Source organism: Dromiciops gliroides, chromosome 4 (assembly GCF_019393635.1).
Source record: "Dromiciops gliroides isolate mDroGli1 chromosome 4, mDroGli1.pri, whole genome shotgun sequence".
Classification (NCBI taxonomy): domain Eukaryota; kingdom Metazoa; phylum Chordata; class Mammalia; order Microbiotheria; family Microbiotheriidae; genus Dromiciops; species Dromiciops gliroides.
Window position 1 is genome coordinate 146,863,705 of NC_057864.1, and position 22,352 is coordinate 146,886,056.

Below are 22,352 nucleotides of genomic sequence, written 5' to 3' on the forward strand. Positions count from 1 at the left end.
CAGACTCAGATACCTTTTCTTAGTATTCCATCTATTTAACATCTCTGCCATTTTTGACACAGGAGACCAGAGAGGTCAAAATCCCTATGGGCTACAAACAAGCAAAACTCCAGGCTGCAGCCTCAACCAGATTAAAATGTAATTGGTAAACGTTTAACAAAAATTTTCTAAATATAATCCAACATAGATAATGTTCATTTGTGGTTTTCTAAGTCAATATGAAACCTGCACGGATCTGTTTCTATTAGTTTAATACCACTGCTGTAGAACATGACCCTTTTTTTTCTGAGTACACTCTTTTCCCAAGATATAGACACTATCCTCTCCTAGTTTTCTTCCTAACTCTTTAATCACTCTTCTTAATGTGTTATTACCCAAGGTTCCAACATCAGACTTCTTTTCTTTCTAAATTCTCCTTAGTCATCAATTTGTTTCAATGGGCTCAACTATCAACTCCAAATTATCAACTCATATCTATACCGTTAAGCCTGATTTTTCTCCTAAGCTTTAAAAACCAAATCTCCAACTGCTTACAAGCATGGCAAATATTGAATTTCCACATTTTTATCCATCTGTTCACCCCTACAGCCTTTTCTATTTGCCAATAATAATACCATTTACCTGGTCATCTATAATCTAAACACTGGTGTTATAATCAGTAGTTAAGACTTATAATATCTATTCTCTTCCTACTTCTTTTTTTTTTTCTTGGTGAGGCAATTGGGGTTAAGTGACTTGCCCGGGGTCACAGAGCTAGTTAAGTGCTAAGTGTCTGAGGCCGGATTTGAACTCAGGTACTCCTGAATCCAGGGCCAGTGCTTTATCCACTGCACCATCTAGCTGCCCCACTTCCTACTTCTACCATAAATCTAGTACTGGTTCTCATAAGTAACCACCCAAATTATTTCAAAATTTAACAGCTGATTATAACACCAATGTTAGCTGAGAAACAGCTTAGGTAAAAGGAGGAAGTAATGGGAATGTAGTAAAATGAAAGGATGCTTTCATTGTCAACAGCTCAAATGAGTCAACTACACATGTTCTCCCCCTTTCTTCACCACCTACTCACTTATGAAATCCTCACAATCAATGTTCCCTCACCATCATTCTTATTAAATTTTCACTCACTAAGTCCAAAAGTTTTTATCTCAGTTCTTATTGTAACTGCACTCTCCATATCTTGGCACTGTTGCTTTTTCTTTATGAAATTCTTTATCCCTACTTTCAATGACATTAGACTATCCTGCTTCTTCTATTAACAGAATTATCAATAGAGAGATAGTTCTTGCTGACTTATCTCCTTGGCAACATTTCTTCCTTACCTATAAATGTAGATGTTTTCTCTGTCTGTCTCTCATCTGTTTTGCTTGGAAACCTCACTTCTTGTGATTTAAACTGTCTGTTAATGCCTCTGAAGTTTAAGCAGATAACCCCAACCTCTCTCCCCAAGTTTCAGGCCCATGTTTCCAACACATCTTTACCAAGTATTTCCACTTATATATCTCACTGTCTAAAATTGAAATAATTTTAGCCCTGAAACCTGCCCTCTCTCACTTTTCTATTCTGACTAATAACACAATTCTTCCCAGTTATTCATATATGAAAGTTGTCTTAACTATTCCCTTGCTTTCCTCTATCCAGCCATCTAGTTGTCAGCTCCTCTAAAATGTCTCTTACATTCAGTTCTTTCCTCATTTTTATTGCCATCATCCTAGTTTGGACCCTTATTTTACATCTGAATTACAACTATCTCTTATTTCCTAGTCTTAGGTCTTTCAACTCTCCTAATGCTTCCTGCAGATTGTTTCCAAATTAGTTTTAAAATAGTCTTCATTATGTCACCTCCCTATTTGGAAATCTTCAATAGCTCCCCACTTTCTAGAGAAATGTGTAAACCCCTAAGCCTGGAAATTTAGAGTTTTCACAATTTCACCCTAACCAACCTTTCCAACTTCATCTCCTACTATTCCGACAACACAAACACTCCATTCAAGACAGGCTGGTCTAGTATTACTGAATCTTGACAATCTACACTCCCTTGTCCAGCCCTACCTATTCCATACTTAGAAGACTCTTCCCTCCCCCTTCCACAAATCCCACCTATTGGTCAAAGTCAAGGTCAAGTTTCACTTTGCCAGTAAAGGCTCCCTGACCACAGTAGTTCAACTTGACCTTTCCCAGCTTTGAATAACTATCACACTCGCCTACTTCATTGTATCCTCTATACAACCTAGTATAACACCTTGTACATAATACTCAGTAAATCAGTTATTAGTGACAAGTAAGAAAGAACAGGTAGAGTCCATGTGTTCCCACTGGTATTCACAAAAATTAAAAAGTTGAATGGGGGTCAGCTAGGTGGTGCCGTAGACAAAGCACAGCCTGTGGATTCAGGAGGACCTGAGTTCAAATAAGACCTCAGACACTTGACACTTACTAGCTGTGTGACCCTGAGCAAGTCACTCGATCCTCATTGCTCCAGGGGAAAAAAAAAAGAGTTGAATGGGCATCCTAAGTAATATTTATGGGAAGATATGAACAAGAGTAACAAAGGATGAGAAGGCATGAATGAACTGGGAGGAATACCCACAATGATGAGATCATAGATCCATCAAAGAATGAAAAAGTGATCACAATAACTGTTACAGCTACTAATAAAGCTTTGTATATAAATATAACTTCCCAAAACACAGGATTTTAAGTGTGTACATTTAATACTTCTTTCCTAATCCCAATTCCTCAAAAAAAATCTACAGAAAAAGGTTTAGCCCTGATAGTCCACATAATTAGATCCTAAATGTGACCTAATTTTTAAAAAAAAGCAATTAAACAGAATGCAGTAGGATTGGTAGGACTGGACCTTTCATTTATTATATATTTTTCTTTTTTCTTATTTTTAATGTCCAACATTTTCAAATACCCAAATGAATGTTTGATAACATCCATTCAGGAGTTTGCACTAACAATACAAATCACAACCTATCATACCTGCTGATTCGATGAAACTCTTGTTCTTTCAAAACTTTGCCATAGATGGTCTACCCAACATCCCATGTTCAAACTTACTCTTTAACAAACTTCTTTCCCCACCAAACAAAACTACATTCAAACTGATATCTTGTTTTTTACGTAGGACTCTACATTTTTCAAACCATTATCTCATTTATTTCATACTCAGTCAACAAGCATTTATGAAGTACTGACTCTTCTGTGCCAGGCACAGAGCTCAGCAGTGAGAAGATAAAGAAAGGTTAAAAAACAGTTCCTGCCCACAAAGAGTTCACTTTCTAAGGTGGAAGACAATGTGAAAACTGTGGTAGCTTGTTGGAGCTGTGGATACAGCACCAGGTCTGGAATCAGGAAGACCTGAATTCAAATCCCACCTGAGAAACTTACTAGCTGTGAGACCTTGGACAAGTCACTTACCCCTGTTTGCCTCAGTTCCTCATCTGTCAAATAAGCTGGAGGAGATGGTAAACCACTCCAGCATCTTTAACAAGAAAACCACAAAGTGTGTGTGTGGGGGGGGGGGGGGGTATACAACAACGACACAAAGAATCAGACACAAGTACAACAACTGAACAATGGCAATAACTATGTATATTCAAGACACAGTGTAAAGGAAAGGATACAGTGTCATATTTGAACTGAGTGTTGAAAGCTGCAGGGAGGCAAGGAACAAAAAGTGAGGAAGAAGAAATTCATTATAAGTATAGGGGACAGCCAGGGCAAAAGCATAGATGATAATATTATCAAAGAAGGCAGTAAAACTAGTATAATATAATTGAAAGCCCATTGGATTTGGGGGTCAGAGAAGATGAATACTACCTCTGTGGTACTGGTCAAGTCATTTAAATTATCTGAGCATCAACTTCCTTATTTGTAAAATGAGGATCTTGAACCAGATGTTCTCTTAACTATGGCTTTATCCCCTCACCTCAAAATCCAATGAAGATTTTGCATTACTGAAAACAGCAGTATTACTCCCCACCTCCTACTCCCAGGGAATAGATCTAGCAACATTAGATAGCATAAAAACCATGAAAAACTTATGGATTGGAAAAAAGACAAGCAAAAAACTGAGAAAAATTGATAACTGCATATTAAAAGCAAATTTTACTTAAACATTCTTGAAAGGCCCACTGTTTTAAAATATACCTTCTTTTCTCCCAGATACAAAGTTTACATACAAACTGGATTTCGATACTTTATACTATTCCTGTTCTTCTGAAAAGTTAAAATAACAAATTAAAGTTATGCCTTTAGAACAGTATGAAAGGCCCATTGTTTTGGATTCCTTTGTAAATGCATTGAAAATTCCTGACATTCCTTATCTTTTGGGTCATGTGACTGAAACCAAAAAATAGCCAGCCTAACAACAGGTAATGTAATTGGGCACTCTTCCAGGTTTCAATCTGTGAAAGGACATAAGGTTACAGCAAACTTCCACTTCCTGTCATTAAAGCAGGAAGAACTACAGAATATTAGTTACCCACCAGAAACTACAATGTACAAACTAGTCAAATGAGTTTGTTGCTCCCAGATATGGGAAATTCTTCTTTGTTAGTAACCTAGCAACTCCTGCTTAACCATCCTTTTGTGCTGACTTCTGCTAAGATTTTTTAACCCTCATTAGCTTCATTCTTTTAACAATTGGCCTTTACAACCTTGTACTTAGCCTATTCAACCACTGGCTACTAAATATTTTTAGTCTTTTAAAAGTTTGGAATTGTTTTTAAAAGCCAAATAATTCACAATAGATACATAATGCTGCATGAAAAGATTTTAACTTACCACAGGCCAGTTTATTAACATCTAAGGATTTTTTTTCATTAAAAAGACAACATTGGTTTGGTATAAATTAATAATTAATTAGTAAAATCTTATCTAAAAATCTTAAGAAAAATGCAGAACTACAATTTGAAGAAAGGCACCTAGCTACCTCTAAAATTTAGTTTTCATCACTCATACAGTATTTATCACATACTTTCTATTATCCCAGATACTTGGGTATAACTGTATTCCATGAAGCACCTAAAAATGCCATACATAAATAGAATTAGATGTATATACACACATAACATATGTAATGTGTCATAGATTTGTCACACAGATTACATAACTGACAATATAAAATATAACACATTGTGCCAAGTATGTAAATATTCTGGTGTGTGCCTATTATGTACAATATGTATATATCATATAACATATACCACACCAGATGTGTACAGTTATTTGATATATGTGAAACATGTACTATATGCCATATGGTATATATATGGCATGCTATGTATAGATATCATACATATATTATGCATATCCATGCATATGTATATTCCACACTTAGTAAATATTTGTGGAATAAATGAACGGGAGTTTGAAAAGCTAATGGAGAACAGGGGCACTATCAATTGCATATTTAAAATGTTATTTTAATTTCATGCAAGAAGAAAAGTTTCTGGAAATGAAAAGTAAAAGTAATGTCATATATGGGGCTAAACAATATAATTAATTATAGAAATAAGTATTTGCATTGCTTAGCTTTAATGACAAAGGCTCTCTACATGAAGTCCAGAACTGCCTTCCTTAAACAACCCAGTTTTTTTTTTTAACATTCATACATTAAAGTACAGGTATAAAGGAACTCTTCTAACTCTTCTAAATTCTCAATAGATCAATAACGAGTTAAAGGGTAAATGTCTCCTGCTGTGTTTAATCACAGAAAACTTTAATACAATAATGTTTGTTTAACCTGATGATCAAGCAAAATCTTCAGAAAGAGCTATACAACAAATTATTAAAAATAAAAACTAAAATTTAAAAAATCAGTAAATTAGCTTTTTACCAGTAATTTTTAAAAGCACATATAAAAACGAAATGCAGCAATGAAACAGTTACCAAAGCAATTTCATAGTATACCCCTTCCCCCCAACTTATCAGTCCAAAGTTAAAAGCAAACCTGCCAAAGCACACAGATCTCAGCAGCTATGCAGAGAACAAAGCACAAGACTGTGTTACTAACAAGCCTGGCTGGACAAAATCAACCCAAGCTATGATCCTTAATCAAAAGCAGTCATTTTATAAGGAGACTGCAGAGTAGGGGTGGTGGCAGGTTAAGTGTATATATGATAAGAAGACTATATTTGAAAGAGCTATTAGTAGTATGTTTTTCACTAAATTAAGACAAAGAGTTTCAATGTTCAAAAAAAAGTGAAGAAAATTTTAAAGTTCTTTGTTATTTCTGTACAATATAAAAACAATTTCTATTAAAAAAAGAAAATTAAAAAAAACTCACCTCCACAATGGGGAGAAGAGTTTTTCTATGTGTAAAGCTCAGACTCAGAAGGAATTTGAATTTTATACTTCTTTTCATTCTCATACCTACCCTTCCTTCTTCATAGGTACTACAGTGGTCAGAGAGGGAATAAGAGGGAGAAAAGATAAAGAGCGTAGAATGAATCACAAAATCATTAGGTCTGAAAGGAGATCTCAGAAGTCATCTAGCTCACATCCCAACTCAAACCTAAATTGCCTTTTATAGTATCCTTTGACAAGTGGATGTCTAGCCTCTGGCTTAATTAAGACTTCCAGAGACAATGGCCTTATTCCCTCCTCATTTCATAAAATCAAGGAGTTAGAGAGCAGGCTCTTTCCTAAATCAAATCACCTTCTCTTAACTTTCACCTATCAATTCTATTTTCATCCTCTAGGGCCAAACAGATAAGTCTAGTATTTATTCCTGCGTGCCAACTCTTCAAAAATTTTAACATAAGAAATCATTACTTTCTTCTCCCTTCCCACCAAAAATCTTCTCTTCTCCCCTTTACTTCAAAATGCTCATATGGCATAACTGTAAGTCCCCTCATCAACCTGATCATTCTCCCCTAGAGGTGCTCAAAATTAGTCAGTCCTTCCTAAAATAGGGCACCCAGAAATGGGCTTCAGATGTGGTCTGACTAGAGAAAATACATTGGAACTAGTATTCCCCTTATTCTGGACATTATACTTCTATTAAGACACCTGAGCACTGGGTTAGCTTTTCTGACTGCCACGCCACAGGACACTGGTTCTAAGATACTGTCCATAGATACTGTCACATAAACTTATTTCTAGCAACATTTCTTTCATCTTATATACTTGGAAGGGGAATTTTTTTGAACCAAAATGTAAGACTTTAAATTTCATCTTGAGATGATGGTTGATCTGTCCTCTTGAGTTGCTTGGTCAATAGTCATCTGGACTTGCAGTCAGGAATGCCTGAATTTAAATACTGCCTTTGATACATACTGGCCATATACCCATCTCTCAGTTATCCCCAGGGAACTCACTATGAGCCAATCTACATCAATGGAGGCAGTTCTCTCTATCAGATCATCTACAGAGAAGTAATACATAGGTCCAGATCCCACTCCCCCCTCCCCCAAATAAACACCTGATCTATCTTCTTTCAGTCTTTTTAGATCTTTTCCAATATCAATTCTTCCATTGCTCTGAGCTATCATCTGAAAGTCTGATTAGCATGCTATCTTATTACTGTTCATTAACTTAAGTGACAAGTCATTTAACCCCTTGGATACCTCAGCTTCCCTCCCCCCATTCTCAGAATGGGGATTCCATCTACTTCACAAGTTTGTTGCAAAGATCAAATGGGATAATATAGGTAAACCATTTGCCTAAATTTAAAGTACTATAACAACATCACATATTTAGCCTTGTCATTGATTTTTTTTTTAATGTTAAACAGAACAGGGCCAAAGACACAGAGCCCTGAGATACATCAATAGAGAACTCCCAAAAGACTAAATTAGTAACTCTTTTTTTGGGTCCTATTGGTCTACTAATTCTGATTCCCCTCCTTTGCCCCTCACCTATCTTCCAGGTTACAGTTTTTCCTCTGCTCCAATGAAATATTACTTTGGCTTACCTTGAAGCTGCCCAAACACAACTTCATTTTCCCATTCAAAACTCTGTGCTCTTTCCTACACCTTGAAATGTTCTATTCTCACTCTTCCTCCCAAACACTCAGTCATTTGGGCTTTGAAAGACTTTGCTAGCTGAGTGTTTGGGAATGGGAGATAGTAAAGAGTAGCTTCAAAAAGAAAACTTTTTTGTACATCTAAAGACTACACTTTACTGACACTACCACCACCCTGATGCACCCCCACATCACCTTACACTTGGGCTACTGCAATAGCCTGTTGGTCTCCCTGCCTTCACTGAACTTCCTAATGCTTCATGTCTGACCATTTTATCTCTTGAATTCTAGCATTTTCAGTGGTTGTCCCAATGTGTGGAATTTCCCTCTTCATCTCCACCTCCTAACTTCTCTGGTTTTCTTCAAGTCCCAGATAAAATCCCACCTGCTACAGCAGGGTGACAAAGTAAGGTCTATTAACCGAATCCCTTTTAGCCTGCCTGGAGCATGGTTTTTACATTTGTAAATAAAGTTTTATCCTATTTAAAGGGCCCTATTCTACAGGAAGTTTTCCCTGACTCCTTTAATTCTATTGCCTTCCTTCTACTTATTATTTCCAATTTATAGTCTAGCTTGTTTGTAGCACTGTTTGCATGTTGTCTCCCCTATTAAATTTTGAACTCCTTGAGAGCAGGGATTATTTTCTGCCTTTCTTGGTATCCCCATCGCTTGGCACAGGGGTCACCTAATACATATGTGACTAAATGTTTCAGAACTGTATGCTATTGGCCAAAAGGTGTGGTCCATGAAAGAAAATAGGTAGAATACCACTGGCAAATCAGGGAATAAAAGAATCACCTGACTTTGTTTTATATATTTATTTGTCTGTTTGTTCATTTATTTATTTATTTAGTGGGGGGCAATAACAGTTAAGTGACTTGCCCAGGGTCACACAGCTAGTAAATGTCAAGTGTCTGAGACCGGATTTGAACTCAGGTCCTCCTGAATCCAGGGCCAGTTCTTTATCCATTGTGCCACCTAGCTGCCCCGAATCACCTGACTTTGGAAATATAGAATACTAGAATTTTTTTTTAACTTTTAGTCCTAGTCTCTGTCCTGAATTTCAGTCACACACTACTGCCAATTACATATTTCAAATTAGATGTCCCACAGGCATATCAAACTCAACAGATCTGAAACAGAAAACTCATTGTACTTCCTTCAAAAAATACCTGTCTAAACCAACTTCTCTATTTCTATGGAGGGCACCACAATTATACCAGTCACATAGGTTCATAACCTGGGTGCTATTCCTTACTCTTCCCTCACTCCACATAGCTCTAACTTCTCACAACTGTTAGTTTCATTCTCTCCTCACGTGGCCCATCTTTAGGTCAGGCCTTCCTGACTATTGTCTCCAAACTGAGCTTCAGGCTTAAGTCTTTCTCCTCTACTCCAATTCATTCTCTGCAAGGATGCTAAAATGATTTTCCTAAAGCCCAGAACTAACCAAGTCACTCCCCTAAGGGACTCCCACTGCCTTTAGGCTCAAATAGAAATTCAACTGTTACTTATATAGTCCTTCACAACTTGGGCCCAACCTCTTTCCAACCTTGTTAAACATTATTCTCCCTCCCACTCTCTATAGTCCAGCCAAACTGGCCTTCTCTTTGTTCCTCTCATAAAACACTCCTCCTGTCTCCACTCCTTTGCATTAACTGACCCCATGTCTAGAAAGCACTCCCCAGAGTGCACCTCTTAAAATTCCATTTCATTCAAAACCCAGTTCGAGACCAACTTCTACACAAAGTCCACCACCTACTAGTGCCTTCTCCTACAAAATTAATATTTACTGTGTTTATGTGTGTGTCTTGCTACATAGAATGTCCTTGAGGTCAACTATTGTTCCATTTTTGTCTTAGAGCCTAGCACACTGCCTGGAACATAGTAGGTACTTAATAAATGCTTGTTGATTGTTTTATATTAATTTTAAAAATACTATTTTATAAGTCAAACTTATAATTGAAAGTAAAATCACAACTATTTTACATTATACAATAAATGCTGCAAAATCTGGGTACAACGTTTTAGGAAGAGATCAGATAATCTAAAATGTGTAGCAAAAAACAACAAATTGGTAAAATGCTTTAAAATAATGATTTACATAGATCTGTAGAAAGAACTAGAGAACAGAAAAGGGAAGACATCAAAAGCCAAATTCAAGTAGTTAGGGGCTATAAGGTGGAAGAATGGTTAAATTTGTTCTGTTTGGATTCATAGGGCAGAATTAGGAACAGTAGAATGGCAGATAGAGACTTGATGGAATGAAAACTTCCTAATAATGAAAACTATATAAAAATTAAATAGCCTATATTAGTATATGGTGATTTTCCTTTCATTATAGGTTTTCAAATAATCACTAGATAACCACTTTTGGATGAATAAAGGAATGAATCAAACAGCATTTCTTAAGTACTCAGTATGTCCAAAGCACTGACTGAATATGTTGTTGACAGACACTTTTATTCATTTATGACTTGGATTAGATGCCCTCTAAAACCTAGAATTTTAAACTGTAGGTCATGACCCACATGGGGTCATGTAATTGAATGTGGAGGTCATGAAAAATTTGGCAACAGTAAAAGGTTATGTATATCTATTTTATATACCTATATACTCAGGGTCACATAAAAATTCCTCAGGCAAAATGGGGTCACAAGTGGAAAAAGTTTAAGAAGCCCTCCTGTAAAGTAGTACCTCCAACATAAGATTATGTGATTATACTGACTTTACCCCAGATTCTGATAAGTCCTTATCCCAAACCTGAACTGATTATTCACCCTAAACACTCTGCCCTTCCCAACTTGCCTATTACTGTAGAGGGCAGTACCATTCTCCCATCTTTTAGATCTGAAACCTAGGTGTCATCCTCAACTCCTCACTATCTGCTAAAGCCTGTCAATTTCACCTTTGAAAAATCCCAGGGGCAGCTAGGTGGCGCAGTGGATAGAGCACCAGCTCTGGAGTCAGGAGGACCTGAGTCAGACACTTAACACTTACTAGCTGTGTGACCCTGGGCAAGTCACTTGACCCCAATTGCTTCACCAAAAAAAAAAAAAAGAAAGAAAAATGCCTCCATTATGTTCCCTTATCTCCTCCAACACTGCCACCACTTGGGTATGGACCTTCATCACCTCACATCTAGACTCTTGCTGATAGGTCTCTCTGATTCAAGTTTCCTGCTCTCCCCAGCACCCCACCCCCCTTCCAACCTATGCTACATTCAGCCAGCAAAATGATTTTCCTAAAGCACAAATCTAGCTCCTACTCGATAAATTCCAGTGGCTCTCTCCTGGCCACCAAGATAAAAAATACAAAATCTCTTTAATGTTGAAAGTTCTTTATAATATTTACCCCTCCTAGTTTTCCAGTCACATACTCTTTGATCCAGTGACTTAGATCTCCTTGCTGTTCCCTAAAGAACACACTCCGTCTTTTGGCTCTGGGTATCTTCCCTGGCTATCCTCCATGCCTGGAATGCTCTCCTTCCTCACCTCTGCCTACTGCTTTCCTGGTTTCCTTTAAATCCCATCTAAAATCCTATCTACATGAAGTCTTCTTCAGCCCCTCTTAATTCTAGTCTCTTCTATCTTTAAATTATTTTCTATTTATCCTGTCGTTTGTACATATCTGTTTGCTTGTTGTCTCCCCCATTAGATTGTGAGTTACTTGAGGTCAGGGATTATCTTTTGCCTTTTTGTTTTTTTGTATCCCCAGTGCTTAGCACAATGCCTGGCACATAGCAAGCACTTAAAAAATCTGACTGACAGATTTAGTCATCTGCTACATTTTGTGGTTCTTATCTTAGAAAAGTAAAATGTTACACGATTCAAGCAATGTGTTTCAGTAAAGGAGCCAAGAGTGGAATTTGGCAGAGGGTGTAGTCAAGAAAAAGAAAAGAAGTATAACCACTCAGAGCCAGAGCCCAAGTGTAAGGCAAGTAAAACCCAATGCTCCATCCATTGTTACTACTGAGCAGCCTCCAACCCCATAATATTATACAGAATTTTCTCTATTTTTCATGTATGCATGGGGACAAATCAATTAGCATAATAGTAGAGAGGTCTTGATGTCTTTTTGGAGGAAAAACTCTACAGAAAGCTGAGCAAGAGACCCAAATAAGACATGTTATCCTGAGAATTCACACACAAAACTGAAAGGAAAATAGAGAATATAACAAATTCGTAAATACTTTTATAACAACCTAGTTGATAAAAGAACCACCTCAATATCTTATGTATTATTCTAATCAATAGAAATGAGAATGAGGAAAACAAAGTCAGGAAGAATGCATGGATCAAATAAGTACATACTGATAAAATCCATGCTAGAGGTGACAATATTGAAAGCATAAGAAAATGGAAACCACCAAAAGAATGGGGCTATGGAGAAGGGGAGAGAGAGAAATAATAGATATTAATTCTTTAAAAAAAAAAAAAAAAGCAATTGAGAGCAAAAACATTAATAACCAATGATTCACATGAGAACGTTCTTAACCTCCCCATACAAAAAGGTCAACATGTCTTTCTATAGTATCCTCATTCAAAATATGAGAAGATAACAGCCAGAATTTCACAAATAACTGGCTGAAAGTTACACAGAATCATGGGTCCTGCTTTGTTTGTTGTTTACCAAAAAGCATTTCAAACCTTAAAGTCTTTCCTTGAATAAGGACTCTCTCATGTATCTGTTAAAATCATCCAAGATTTCTTAGTAAACATAATCACAGAGATAATTCTGTAACAACCACCTGATTATAAATGTCAAGCAAGATATAAGAGAGGGAGATGCATACTCCCCAAAGGTGTTCTCCACTGTCATGGAGAATGGCTTTCCCAAGGACCATCAAAATATCTTTTTTAAAGATAAAGTCCTCCAGAAACTTCTATTTGAGTATAATATTGTACTGACTACATCAAACCCCAAGACATTACAAAAGATCTAATTTTGATTCCTTCAAACAGAGAATAAGACATTACCTCTTCTCAGCATAAAGATGGAGAACTAAAGGGACAGAATGGTACACACTGTCAGATTTGGCTGCTGTAACTACTGTTTCTCTTTGTTGAAGGAGAAAACCTTATGGAAAATTGGGACTATACTGAGACATGTGATTAAAAAAAACACGTAAGAATAAAACATTCAATTTACTTACATATGTTTAATAATCCACATAGGAAAAAGCAAATGGAGGAGATAGGCAGCTCACTGACAACTCAACAGTACATATGTATTTGGGACACGACTACAGATAGAGTTCAATGAGTTAGTTCAACAGTACATGAATATTTGGGCTATACTCTACAGATCAATAAGATTTAAGAAATGAATAGGAGGAAACCAGCATACTGGATTACATTTAGAAAAGCACTTTTGATACCAAGATGCTCCTCTGTGAAAAGACTTTTTCAACACAAATATTTTCTTTTTTCTTTTTTTGGTGAGGCAATGAGGGGTAAGTGACTTGCCCAGGGTCACACAGCTAGTAAGTGTTAGGTGTCTGAGGCCAGATTTGAACTCAGGTCCTCCTGAATCCAAGGCCCGTGCTTTATCCACTGCACCACCTAGCTAACCCTCAACACAAATATTTTCAAGGCCACAGTTATAAATCTTACAATACTATAATCTCTAGGGAATCAAAGCTGTAAACAATGCAAAAGTCACTATTTCTAATGATGACCTACACTAACAAAGTGACCTGAGGCACATAATATAATAAAGGAAATTTATGAATAGAAAAGGCAATTAACCAGTCACTTGACAAAAGCAAAAGGATAACAGATGGACATGAAATCTAACATAACTATAGGTTACAGAGGAAGGCCTTCAGCATGTTAGGAGGCCTGTCTTTGAAAATACACAGGCAAGATTTGAACTAAATGAGGTGTAGATAGCTTGCAGTTTGTATCAAGGGAGGTAATACTCATATCAGAGAAAAGAGCTTGAATATTAATTATTTCTAGGGTTGTTTTGCTAGTGATACTGTTGCTTGGTGATGGCTATTTTGCCATCTGTTTAAAATAATAATTTTTAGATAATATAAGAAGTTGATAAGAAAGACACACAGCATGGTACAAATGCAAAGAGCATGGGAATTTGAGTCAAATGACTAGATTTGAATCCTGCTTCTACCACTTGGCACTTTTGTGAGCTTGGGAGTCATATCTTCTGTAAGCCTCAGTTTCTTCATCTGTAAAACGAGAGGGCGAGATGATCTCTAAGGTCTCATCGTTATAAATGCCATGATTCTATGATATTAGACATTTTAAAAGGATGTGCATTGATTTAGCCCTGAGTCAGCTGCTACTAGAAATGTATCAAATGTTCCTATTATATACCTCTTTGATTAGGAAAAAGGCTTCTGCAAGAGACAACATTCCTTAAGTGGAAAAGGAAAAAGAATAAAGTAGAGAATGAAGATAACTTTAATTAAAAAGAATTAGTAATTTTCCCAGATAATTCTCTCAATCTAAGCAATTTATCCAGAAATGTTAATTCCTATCATATATTCAAATAAATGCTTTCTTCATACTTAAACATTCAAATATCAAAATAAATCTGGGACCTCATTGATATGGTTATCCCCTGCAATGGTATAAATTACAATCTATCTGTGCCTGCTATCCATGAACTCCCATAAGTTTGTCACAGAGTGTCCATCCAACGTGCTGACACCCTAAGAGAGCCAAAGAAATATGTGGGCTAGCCAGTGATTATTCCTTGTTCTTGGCATGTGACCAGCTCATCTTTTCATTGACTGATTTTTTAAATTATGTATTTCTTTGATGATATCCTTTACACCAAAGGCATGAAACTCAAAGCCTATTGGCCACAAGGGGCCTACAAGTGAAGGCTCAACCCAACTTAAATGTAACTGGGAAATGTTTAACGAGATAAATAAAAATATAATGCATGGATAATGTTTTTTTTTTTTATTTTTTTTTTGCCGGGCAATTGGGGTTAAGTGACTTGCCCAAGGTCATACAGCTAGTAAGTGTCAAGTGTCTGAGGTCGGATTTGAACTCAGGAACTCCTGAGTCCAGGGCCGGTGCTTTATCCACTGCGCCACCTAGCTGCCCCCATGGATAATGTTAATCTTTGGTTTTCTACATCAATATACAGCTCCACGGACCTATTTATATTTGATTTTGACATCACTTCTTTATGCTACTTCACCTTCACCTTCTACCACCACTTCCACAACCACCACTGGCTGCTCATGGCCCCTCCCCTACTACAGGTGGTGCAGTACCACCTTCCTCTATTGAGGGAAACATTCCCTTTCCCAACCCAATTCACCTCCTCCTCAAATCTCAAGCAGTTCTCTCAATGAGCTAGGAACCTGGCCTTGTATTTCACTGAAAAAATTGAGGATATTTGCTGAAAGTTCCCTCTTGTCCCCTGTTCCTCATCTCATATCACTCAGATGTTTTGTGCCACTATTTCCTTTACCCATTTCACAGACAGAGGTGGTCCTTCTTTTTGAAGACAAACCCTGCTGCATGCACAAATAATCCCATTCCATTATCTCTTCTCTGGCAGATTGCCCCTCTATCATCCCCACTCTCTCGCTAATCTTTAATTACTTCCAGTCTGTTGGCTGCTTCCCTACTGCCTTCAAACATGTCCATGTCTCCCTCATCCTCAAAAAACCCATTTGAAGCATCCATCCCCACTAGCTACTATCCTATCACTGTCCTTTCTTTTATGGGTCAACCCGCTTGAGAAGGTCCTCCACTTCCTTTCCTCTCCCTCTCAATTCTGTGAAATCTGGTTTCTGACTTCATCATTCAACCCAAATTGCTCTCTACAAAATGACTAATGAGCCAATGGCCTTTTCCTCAAACCTCGTCTCTCTTGACTAGCCTGTGACACTGGCATTTACCCTCTTCTCATCTCTGGGTTTTTAAGACGCTGCTAATTCCTGTCTTTCTTCCTACCTGATTGCTCCTTCTCTGTTTTCTTTGATGAATTTTCTTTTTTTTGTTTGTTTTTTGTTTTTTTGCAGGCAATGGGGGTTAAGTGACTTGCCCAGGGTCACACAGCTAGTAAGTGTCAAGTGTCTGAGGCCAGATTTGAACTCAGGTACTCCTGAATCCAGGGCTGGTGCTTTAACCACTGCGCCATCTAGCTGCCCCCTTTGATGAATTTTCATCCACTGGGAGTCCCCCCAAGGCTCACTCCTGTGTCTCTTCTCTTTTCCTGTAATCCTATTTCCCTTAGTGTTATCAGTATCTATGATTTCAGTAATCATCTTTATGCAGATGACTCTTAGATCTTTGTTTATCCCTGATCTCCAGTCTTGTGCTCCAACTGCTTATGAGACATCTCAAAATGTATGTTCCACAGACATCTTAAACAAAAAATGAACTTGTTTCCTTTCACTGAAACTTTCCATTCTTCTTAACTTCTTCCTTATTGTCAAGGGTACTACAATCTTCCCAGTCACCCAGGCTCACAACCTGGTTGTCAACCTCAACTCCTCACTGGTTCACGCTCAATATCTAATCTGTGCCCAAGGCCTGTCAATTTTATCTTCATAACATCTCTTATATACCCTCTTCTCTCCTGACACTGCTGAAATCCTGGTGCAGGTCTCAGTCACCTCATCCCTGGACTACTGAAATAGTCTTCTGGTGGGTCACCTACCTCAAGTGTCTCCTCACTCCAATCTATCCTCCACTTAGCTTTCAAATTGATCTTCCTAAAATTCAGGTCTGGCCATATCAGCTAATAAACTCCAAGGGCTCCCTAGTACCTCCAGAATGAAAGAAAATCCTCTGGCTTTCAAAGCCCTTCATATCCTAATCCCTTCCTCCCTTTCCAGTCTTCTTACCCCTTACTTCCTTCCATGAACTCTGTGTTCGAATCACAAGGGCCTTCTTGCTTTTCCTCCCATGTGACACTCCATCTCCCAATGATGAGAGTTTTCACTGGTTTGTCATCCCCAAGCCTGTACAGTCCTCACTCCTTATCTTTAAAGTCACACCTTCTGCAGGAAACTTTTGCCAGGCCTTAATGTTAGTGCCATCCCCTACAGATTATCCTCAGTGCTTCCCAAAGTATCTATCACATAGTAGCTACTTAACAGATGTTAGCTGACTGGTTCTCCTTTCCAAAAAGAACTATGGTGAAATTTCTACCGCTGATTTCTTCTCTCTCTCTCTCTCTCTCTAGCTTGCTCTCTCTCTCTGTGTATGTGTACACACACACACACACACACGTATCATGAGTAAATAATGCTACTGTCCTTTATGTGGTACTTAACCAGGAACCCAAACTCATAATACCCCTGCAGACATTAATATGCTTGAAGAGACTGAATAAGTATTATGGTTTAAGTGATAGATTTGGTTCAGGAAAACTTAGGTTCAAATACTGCCTCAGATACCTGCTACCTTTGTGACTAAGGACAAATCCCCTAAGTTCTCAGAACCTCAGTTAACTCACTTGTAAGCAGAAAGAGGGGACTTGAATTACATGGCTTCTAAGTTCCTTTCCTGCGATGTCTGCATGACAGACTGGAGCAAAGAAGTTAACAGCTAATTTTTAATAAATAATTATCTCTAAAAATAAAAAGTTAATAAACACAGAATTCACTTCTCATAATAAAACTAGCTTTCAAAGGTCAAATGTAGCTCCAATGACGAAAACATTGGCCCAGTCATTCTCGAAAACATCCCTACAAGGCAGTTTTCAATATCAAACTTTAAAAAATGCGCGCGCGCACACACACACACACACACACACACACACACACACACACACACACACACACACACACAACCTTGTCACTCTTCTTCTAGCAAACTTAGAAAAGTAGTACAAGTTCCAGTTTGATTTAGCACTTGTTCCAGCAGGTCTTCCAAAATTGAGAGACACCTAACTGTGGTAGGCTAGCGCTAGTGCTAGTTTTGTGTTACATTCTGATAATTCTTTAACAAGACTGCTTAATCTTAGATTATTAAAATAAAATGAAACTTTTAACCACTAAAAAATAATTTCAAGTAGCATTTCTCTTTTCTTTCCAATGATACCTAATAAGATTTGTATTTAAGTTATTTCCCCATGCTTTACTGACAGGCCTGAAAAATATATCGTAATTTATATTTAAATAAACTTCATTATAGAGATCAAATCCTTATGACAGTGAAATGCCCATGCACAGAAACAGCTTTCAAAAAAAGTTTGTTATACACAAGTACCAAGAACATTCCTGAGTTATGGCACCAATAATGTCTCCAAGTGCTATCTTTTTGATGAAGAGTGCACCATGCACAGAACTAGCTCTCAGAAAAGTTTATCTACTAGTACCAAGAACAATGCTGAGCTAGGGAACTAATAATGTCTCCAACTGTGATCATTTTGATGGAGTGCTTTTACAGAAAGGGGAAAAAAGGCAGAGAAAACTTTTGTGAAATCATCTTCAGAATGGCAAGAAAAGATAACTATCAAGAAGTGCAACTAAAACTGGTAAAGGGGTGGGAAGGGAGTGACAGGTCAATCCCCATCTTCATGCGTGGTCCACGATTCACTAATATCTGGCGAGAGCTTTGCATTTCAAGGACCCATCCCAACAAGACTACTCTTCTAGCTGCTCTTTCTCCCTGTGCTTGAATGGAAAAGGACCTCCTGACCACTGTGAACCCCCTAGCTTGGATTCTATGTAGTCGCTGGGTGAGTACCCCTAGGCCCCCAGAACCGTAGAGTTAAGTCAAAGGAAGTGTATTACATGTTCCAAAGCTGGTTACTAGGGGGCCCAGGAATACAAGGATTCAAGGTGTTTCCAGGTAAGCAGGCCCCTAAATTCCAGGAGTAGTAACTCCCAGGCTGGTTGACCCTAAGATGTCTTCGGTGACCTCCCCGCCCTAGCGGAGCCCTGATTACCCCTGCCCAGGAATGCCCCCACCCCACCTTCTACTTACTGTTGCTGGACTTGAGGTCCCGGTGCAGAATGGGCACGACGGCCTCTTCGTGGAGGTAGAGCATCCCTCGGGCGATCTGCACGGCCCAATTGACCAGGATGTGGGGAGGGATGCGGCGGGCTGGGCGCGAGGCGGGCGTGGTGCCCGAAGGCTCGGGGGTCCCGGAGGCCATGGAGGGCGGGCAGGAGGGGGAGGGCGCGGCGGCGTTGGTGGAGGCGGCGGCGGCCAGGGCCCGGTTGAGTGCCCCTCCGCGGGCGAACTCGAGGACGAGGCAGAGGTTAGGCTGCTGCAGGCAAACGCCGCGCAGCTGGATGATGTTGGGGTGCCGCAACATGGAAAAAAGCTTGGCCTCCCGGAGCACGCTCTCGGCCGCCGCCGCAGGGTCCTGCTCGGGGTCCCGCCGCGCCGCCTTCACCGCCACCTCTTGGCCGCCCCAGGTGGCCCGGTACACCTGCCCGAAACCGCCGGCGCCGATCAGCTCTTTCAGCTCTAGCCACTCGAACTGGATCTGCATCGGGGAGCCGGGACGCGGGGCGTCGGGCGGGGAAGGCGGCGGCGGCGGCGGCGGGGGCGCGGGCGGCGGCGGGGGTTGGCGGGGCCGCGGGCGGGCGGGCTCGGGCGGCCGCGGCGGGTAGCAAGGAGCCACGTAGTTGGCGGGGAAGATACCGAGGCGCCGCTGCACCTGGCCGGTCCACCAGCCCTCGTCGCCCGACACGGCGGCGTCCTGCGACAGCACCTCCACCAGCTGGCCCCGCCGCAGGCTCAGCTCGTCTTCGCCGCTCGCCTCGTAGTCGTAGATGGCTGCCCAGAGCCGGCTGCCTCCGGCCACCCAGGATGAGGACGAGCAGCAGGAGGAGGCGGAGGAAGACGAGGACGAGCCGCCCGCGCTCGCCGCGGGCGCCTCCCGGGCAGGGCCGGCAGGCCCATCGGCCGCTCCCTCGGTACCCGGGAAGGCCATGGTGAGGGTGAAGGGAAAGAGAGGACGGGGACGACGAGGAGCGGGGCGAGAGGAGGGAGGGGAGCCCCGGGCTCAGCCGCCCGGCAGGCGCATCGTTCCCCCGGGCCTCTCTTGCTCAGCTTTCCCGCCGCCCCGCTGGGAGAGTTGGTCACTGCTGCCGCTGCTGCTGCGGGGGAGCCCGGCGGCGAGCTGGGGGAGACGAGGGAGGCAGGAGGCGTGGAGGGGACGGGGCAGCTGCTGAGCTGCTGGAGGGGAGTGGGGGGCTCACAGCGCGCCCGGGGGGCAGTGGGCCCGAGCGGCGTGGGCCCCCAGCTCTTCCTCGGCCGCTCCTGCTGCCTCCGCCGCCTCCACCGCAGCAGCAGCGGCCGCTGGCACGGGCGCTGTCACCACCATGGTCCACTCCGGCCTGTCTCTCAACTCGCTTCCCGGCCTCAGCAGCGGCCGCCGCTAGAGCCACGGGGGCCCCTCCGAGCGCCTCCCCTCATTGGAGCGCCCTCCTCACGTGACCGGAGAGACTGGGAGCAGGGAGGAGGAAGCTGGGAGACCAGATAAGTTTTCAGGAAAGTTTAAGAGACTCGTGGAGAGCTGTGGAGCAGACCAACTCGGGACCCAGGGCTGGGGGGAACAGGTGGAAATCTCCCCAGGGTGCTTAATGTATTTTGATTTGCTTTATATTGGGGGCGAGGGCTGAGAGAAGTGCGGAAATAAGCGCCTCCAGAACAAATGTGCTGCTGTAGGTTAATTGTCTAGGAGCAAATCGCGTTTCAGAGCCAGGGCGGATCACCTCGCCAGATCACTAAGCCCACAGCATTTCGGCTCCAAAGTGCATTTCGAGCCCGAGAAGGTTACTAATCACAGGACAGAGTGCATGGTAGATCTTTTTTTTTCTTTTTTTTAATCCAAGAACCGCCCTTCTCCGAGACAGTAAATCTCCTGTTTGCCCTTTCTTCCTGTGCTTGAATGGGAAAAGACCTCCTGTCCTCCTGTGAACCCACTGACTTGGATTTATGTGATAGTGGCAGTGATTGGATTACTAGAGTTTCTGGCCTTTTACTGTATCGTCCTCTCCCAACCCTAGACACTCCCATTCCCAAGGAAGGAGACTAGACTGGTAGTTTTATTCTGATACAGTGTACAAATGATCTACGGGGGATGCACTGTGACCCATAAGGGACCAATATGTGATGAACACATGTTCTACATCTTGGACATGCGTGTGGCATACATATCTTCACATAGTATTTATTCCCTCAATAGCGATTAACAGTGATTGACAATTGAGCAATCTGTGGTATACATTGATCTGATGTGATTTACACCTGTTGTCTATCAAGTGCAAGTGATCAGAATGTGGTGCTCATGTAGCCAGTGTATGTTGTGCATATGATTTTCATGTGATACATACTGATGTTTTTGTGATCAATAAGCATGAGTGGGTACAAAAATGAAGTTCAATATACAAGAATTGCTTTAGAAACACTCAACTGTTACACAAAATCCAAATCTGTTTCAAGAGCACACACATTAATCCTGTGTCTGAGGTCTTAAATAGATTAGGCAGCCCAGAGGTATATGTCCCATATGCAAAGGCAGCACAAGGGGAATAGCTGGGTATAGGAATTCCAGCCTTGTGGGGGCTTTTCTTAAGAAGACAGTCTCAGGCAGCAGTTCTTCTCTGTTCTCTTCATAAGGGGCCCATCACCTACACATATCTGATGGAGGTTCATCTTGCTTTGACAAAATGATGGAAGACCAGATAACTCAGACTTTTATGTGAAATCCAGAAGGTTCCCAGTCTGATGCAGCTCAAGATAACCAGAGCATATGCAAATTCAAGGTTTGCCCTATTGGCTTGGTTCTGATCATGTCGGGACCTGCAGCTAGCTGTAGGGCACTCACCTCCGTGCTGTATCACCAGGCAGAAGGCTGCAGATTAGACCTTATCTAGCACCAAATGCTAGCCCACCAAGTTCCAGGCCTAGCCCTATGGCAGCAGATACCAGGGCTTGTATTCTGCTGCTCAGAACAAGGGGAGGAATGAGGGCACTGGCATCACCGTATTTCACTCCCAGGAATGTTCCAAGATAGAATTCTGTAGCTCAGAAATAGCAACTGACATAGGCCCCAGTCTTCAGTAGCAGGACATCTCAGGCTGTCTCTGCTGTGCACCATGATTGTAGAAGAGACCTAAGCAGGATGTGCATCTGATGCACAAGTAACCTTATCCAAGGCACCTAACCTTTTGGTGCTCTCAGCAGCTCTCTAAGACTGGAAACTGCAGCAAATGTGTCAATCCTCATTCATTGCTAGATTGTTTCCTTACTTCAGAGTTTTCTATAACAATGAAATCACAGGTCCAGTCTCTATCTCTTATAAGAATAATTGTGGTGGTTCACAAATAGTACTTTCATGCTTACAAAACACTTTACTCAAAATAACCCTGTGATATATAGAAGGTGCTTAATAAATGTGGATTGATATAGGCATTGTA

The 22,352-nt window shown here is 40.8% G+C and overlaps 1 protein-coding gene across 2 annotated transcripts in view; it reads right to left on the reverse strand.

The window, feature by feature from the left end:
* MAP3K21 (mitogen-activated protein kinase kinase kinase 21) overlaps positions 1–20,001 on the reverse strand; it is a 73,640-nt gene extending 53,639 nt beyond the window's left edge. For both annotated transcript variants that reach the window (XM_043963626.1, XM_043963624.1), the window contains exon 1: positions 18,904–20,001. In XM_043963626.1, the coding sequence (XP_043819561.1) occupies positions 18,904–19,861 (958 nt within the window). In that variant the 5' untranslated portion in view covers positions 19,862–20,001. The remainder of the gene's footprint in view (positions 1–18,903) is intronic.
* Positions 20,002–22,352: the final 2,351 nt, after the last annotated feature.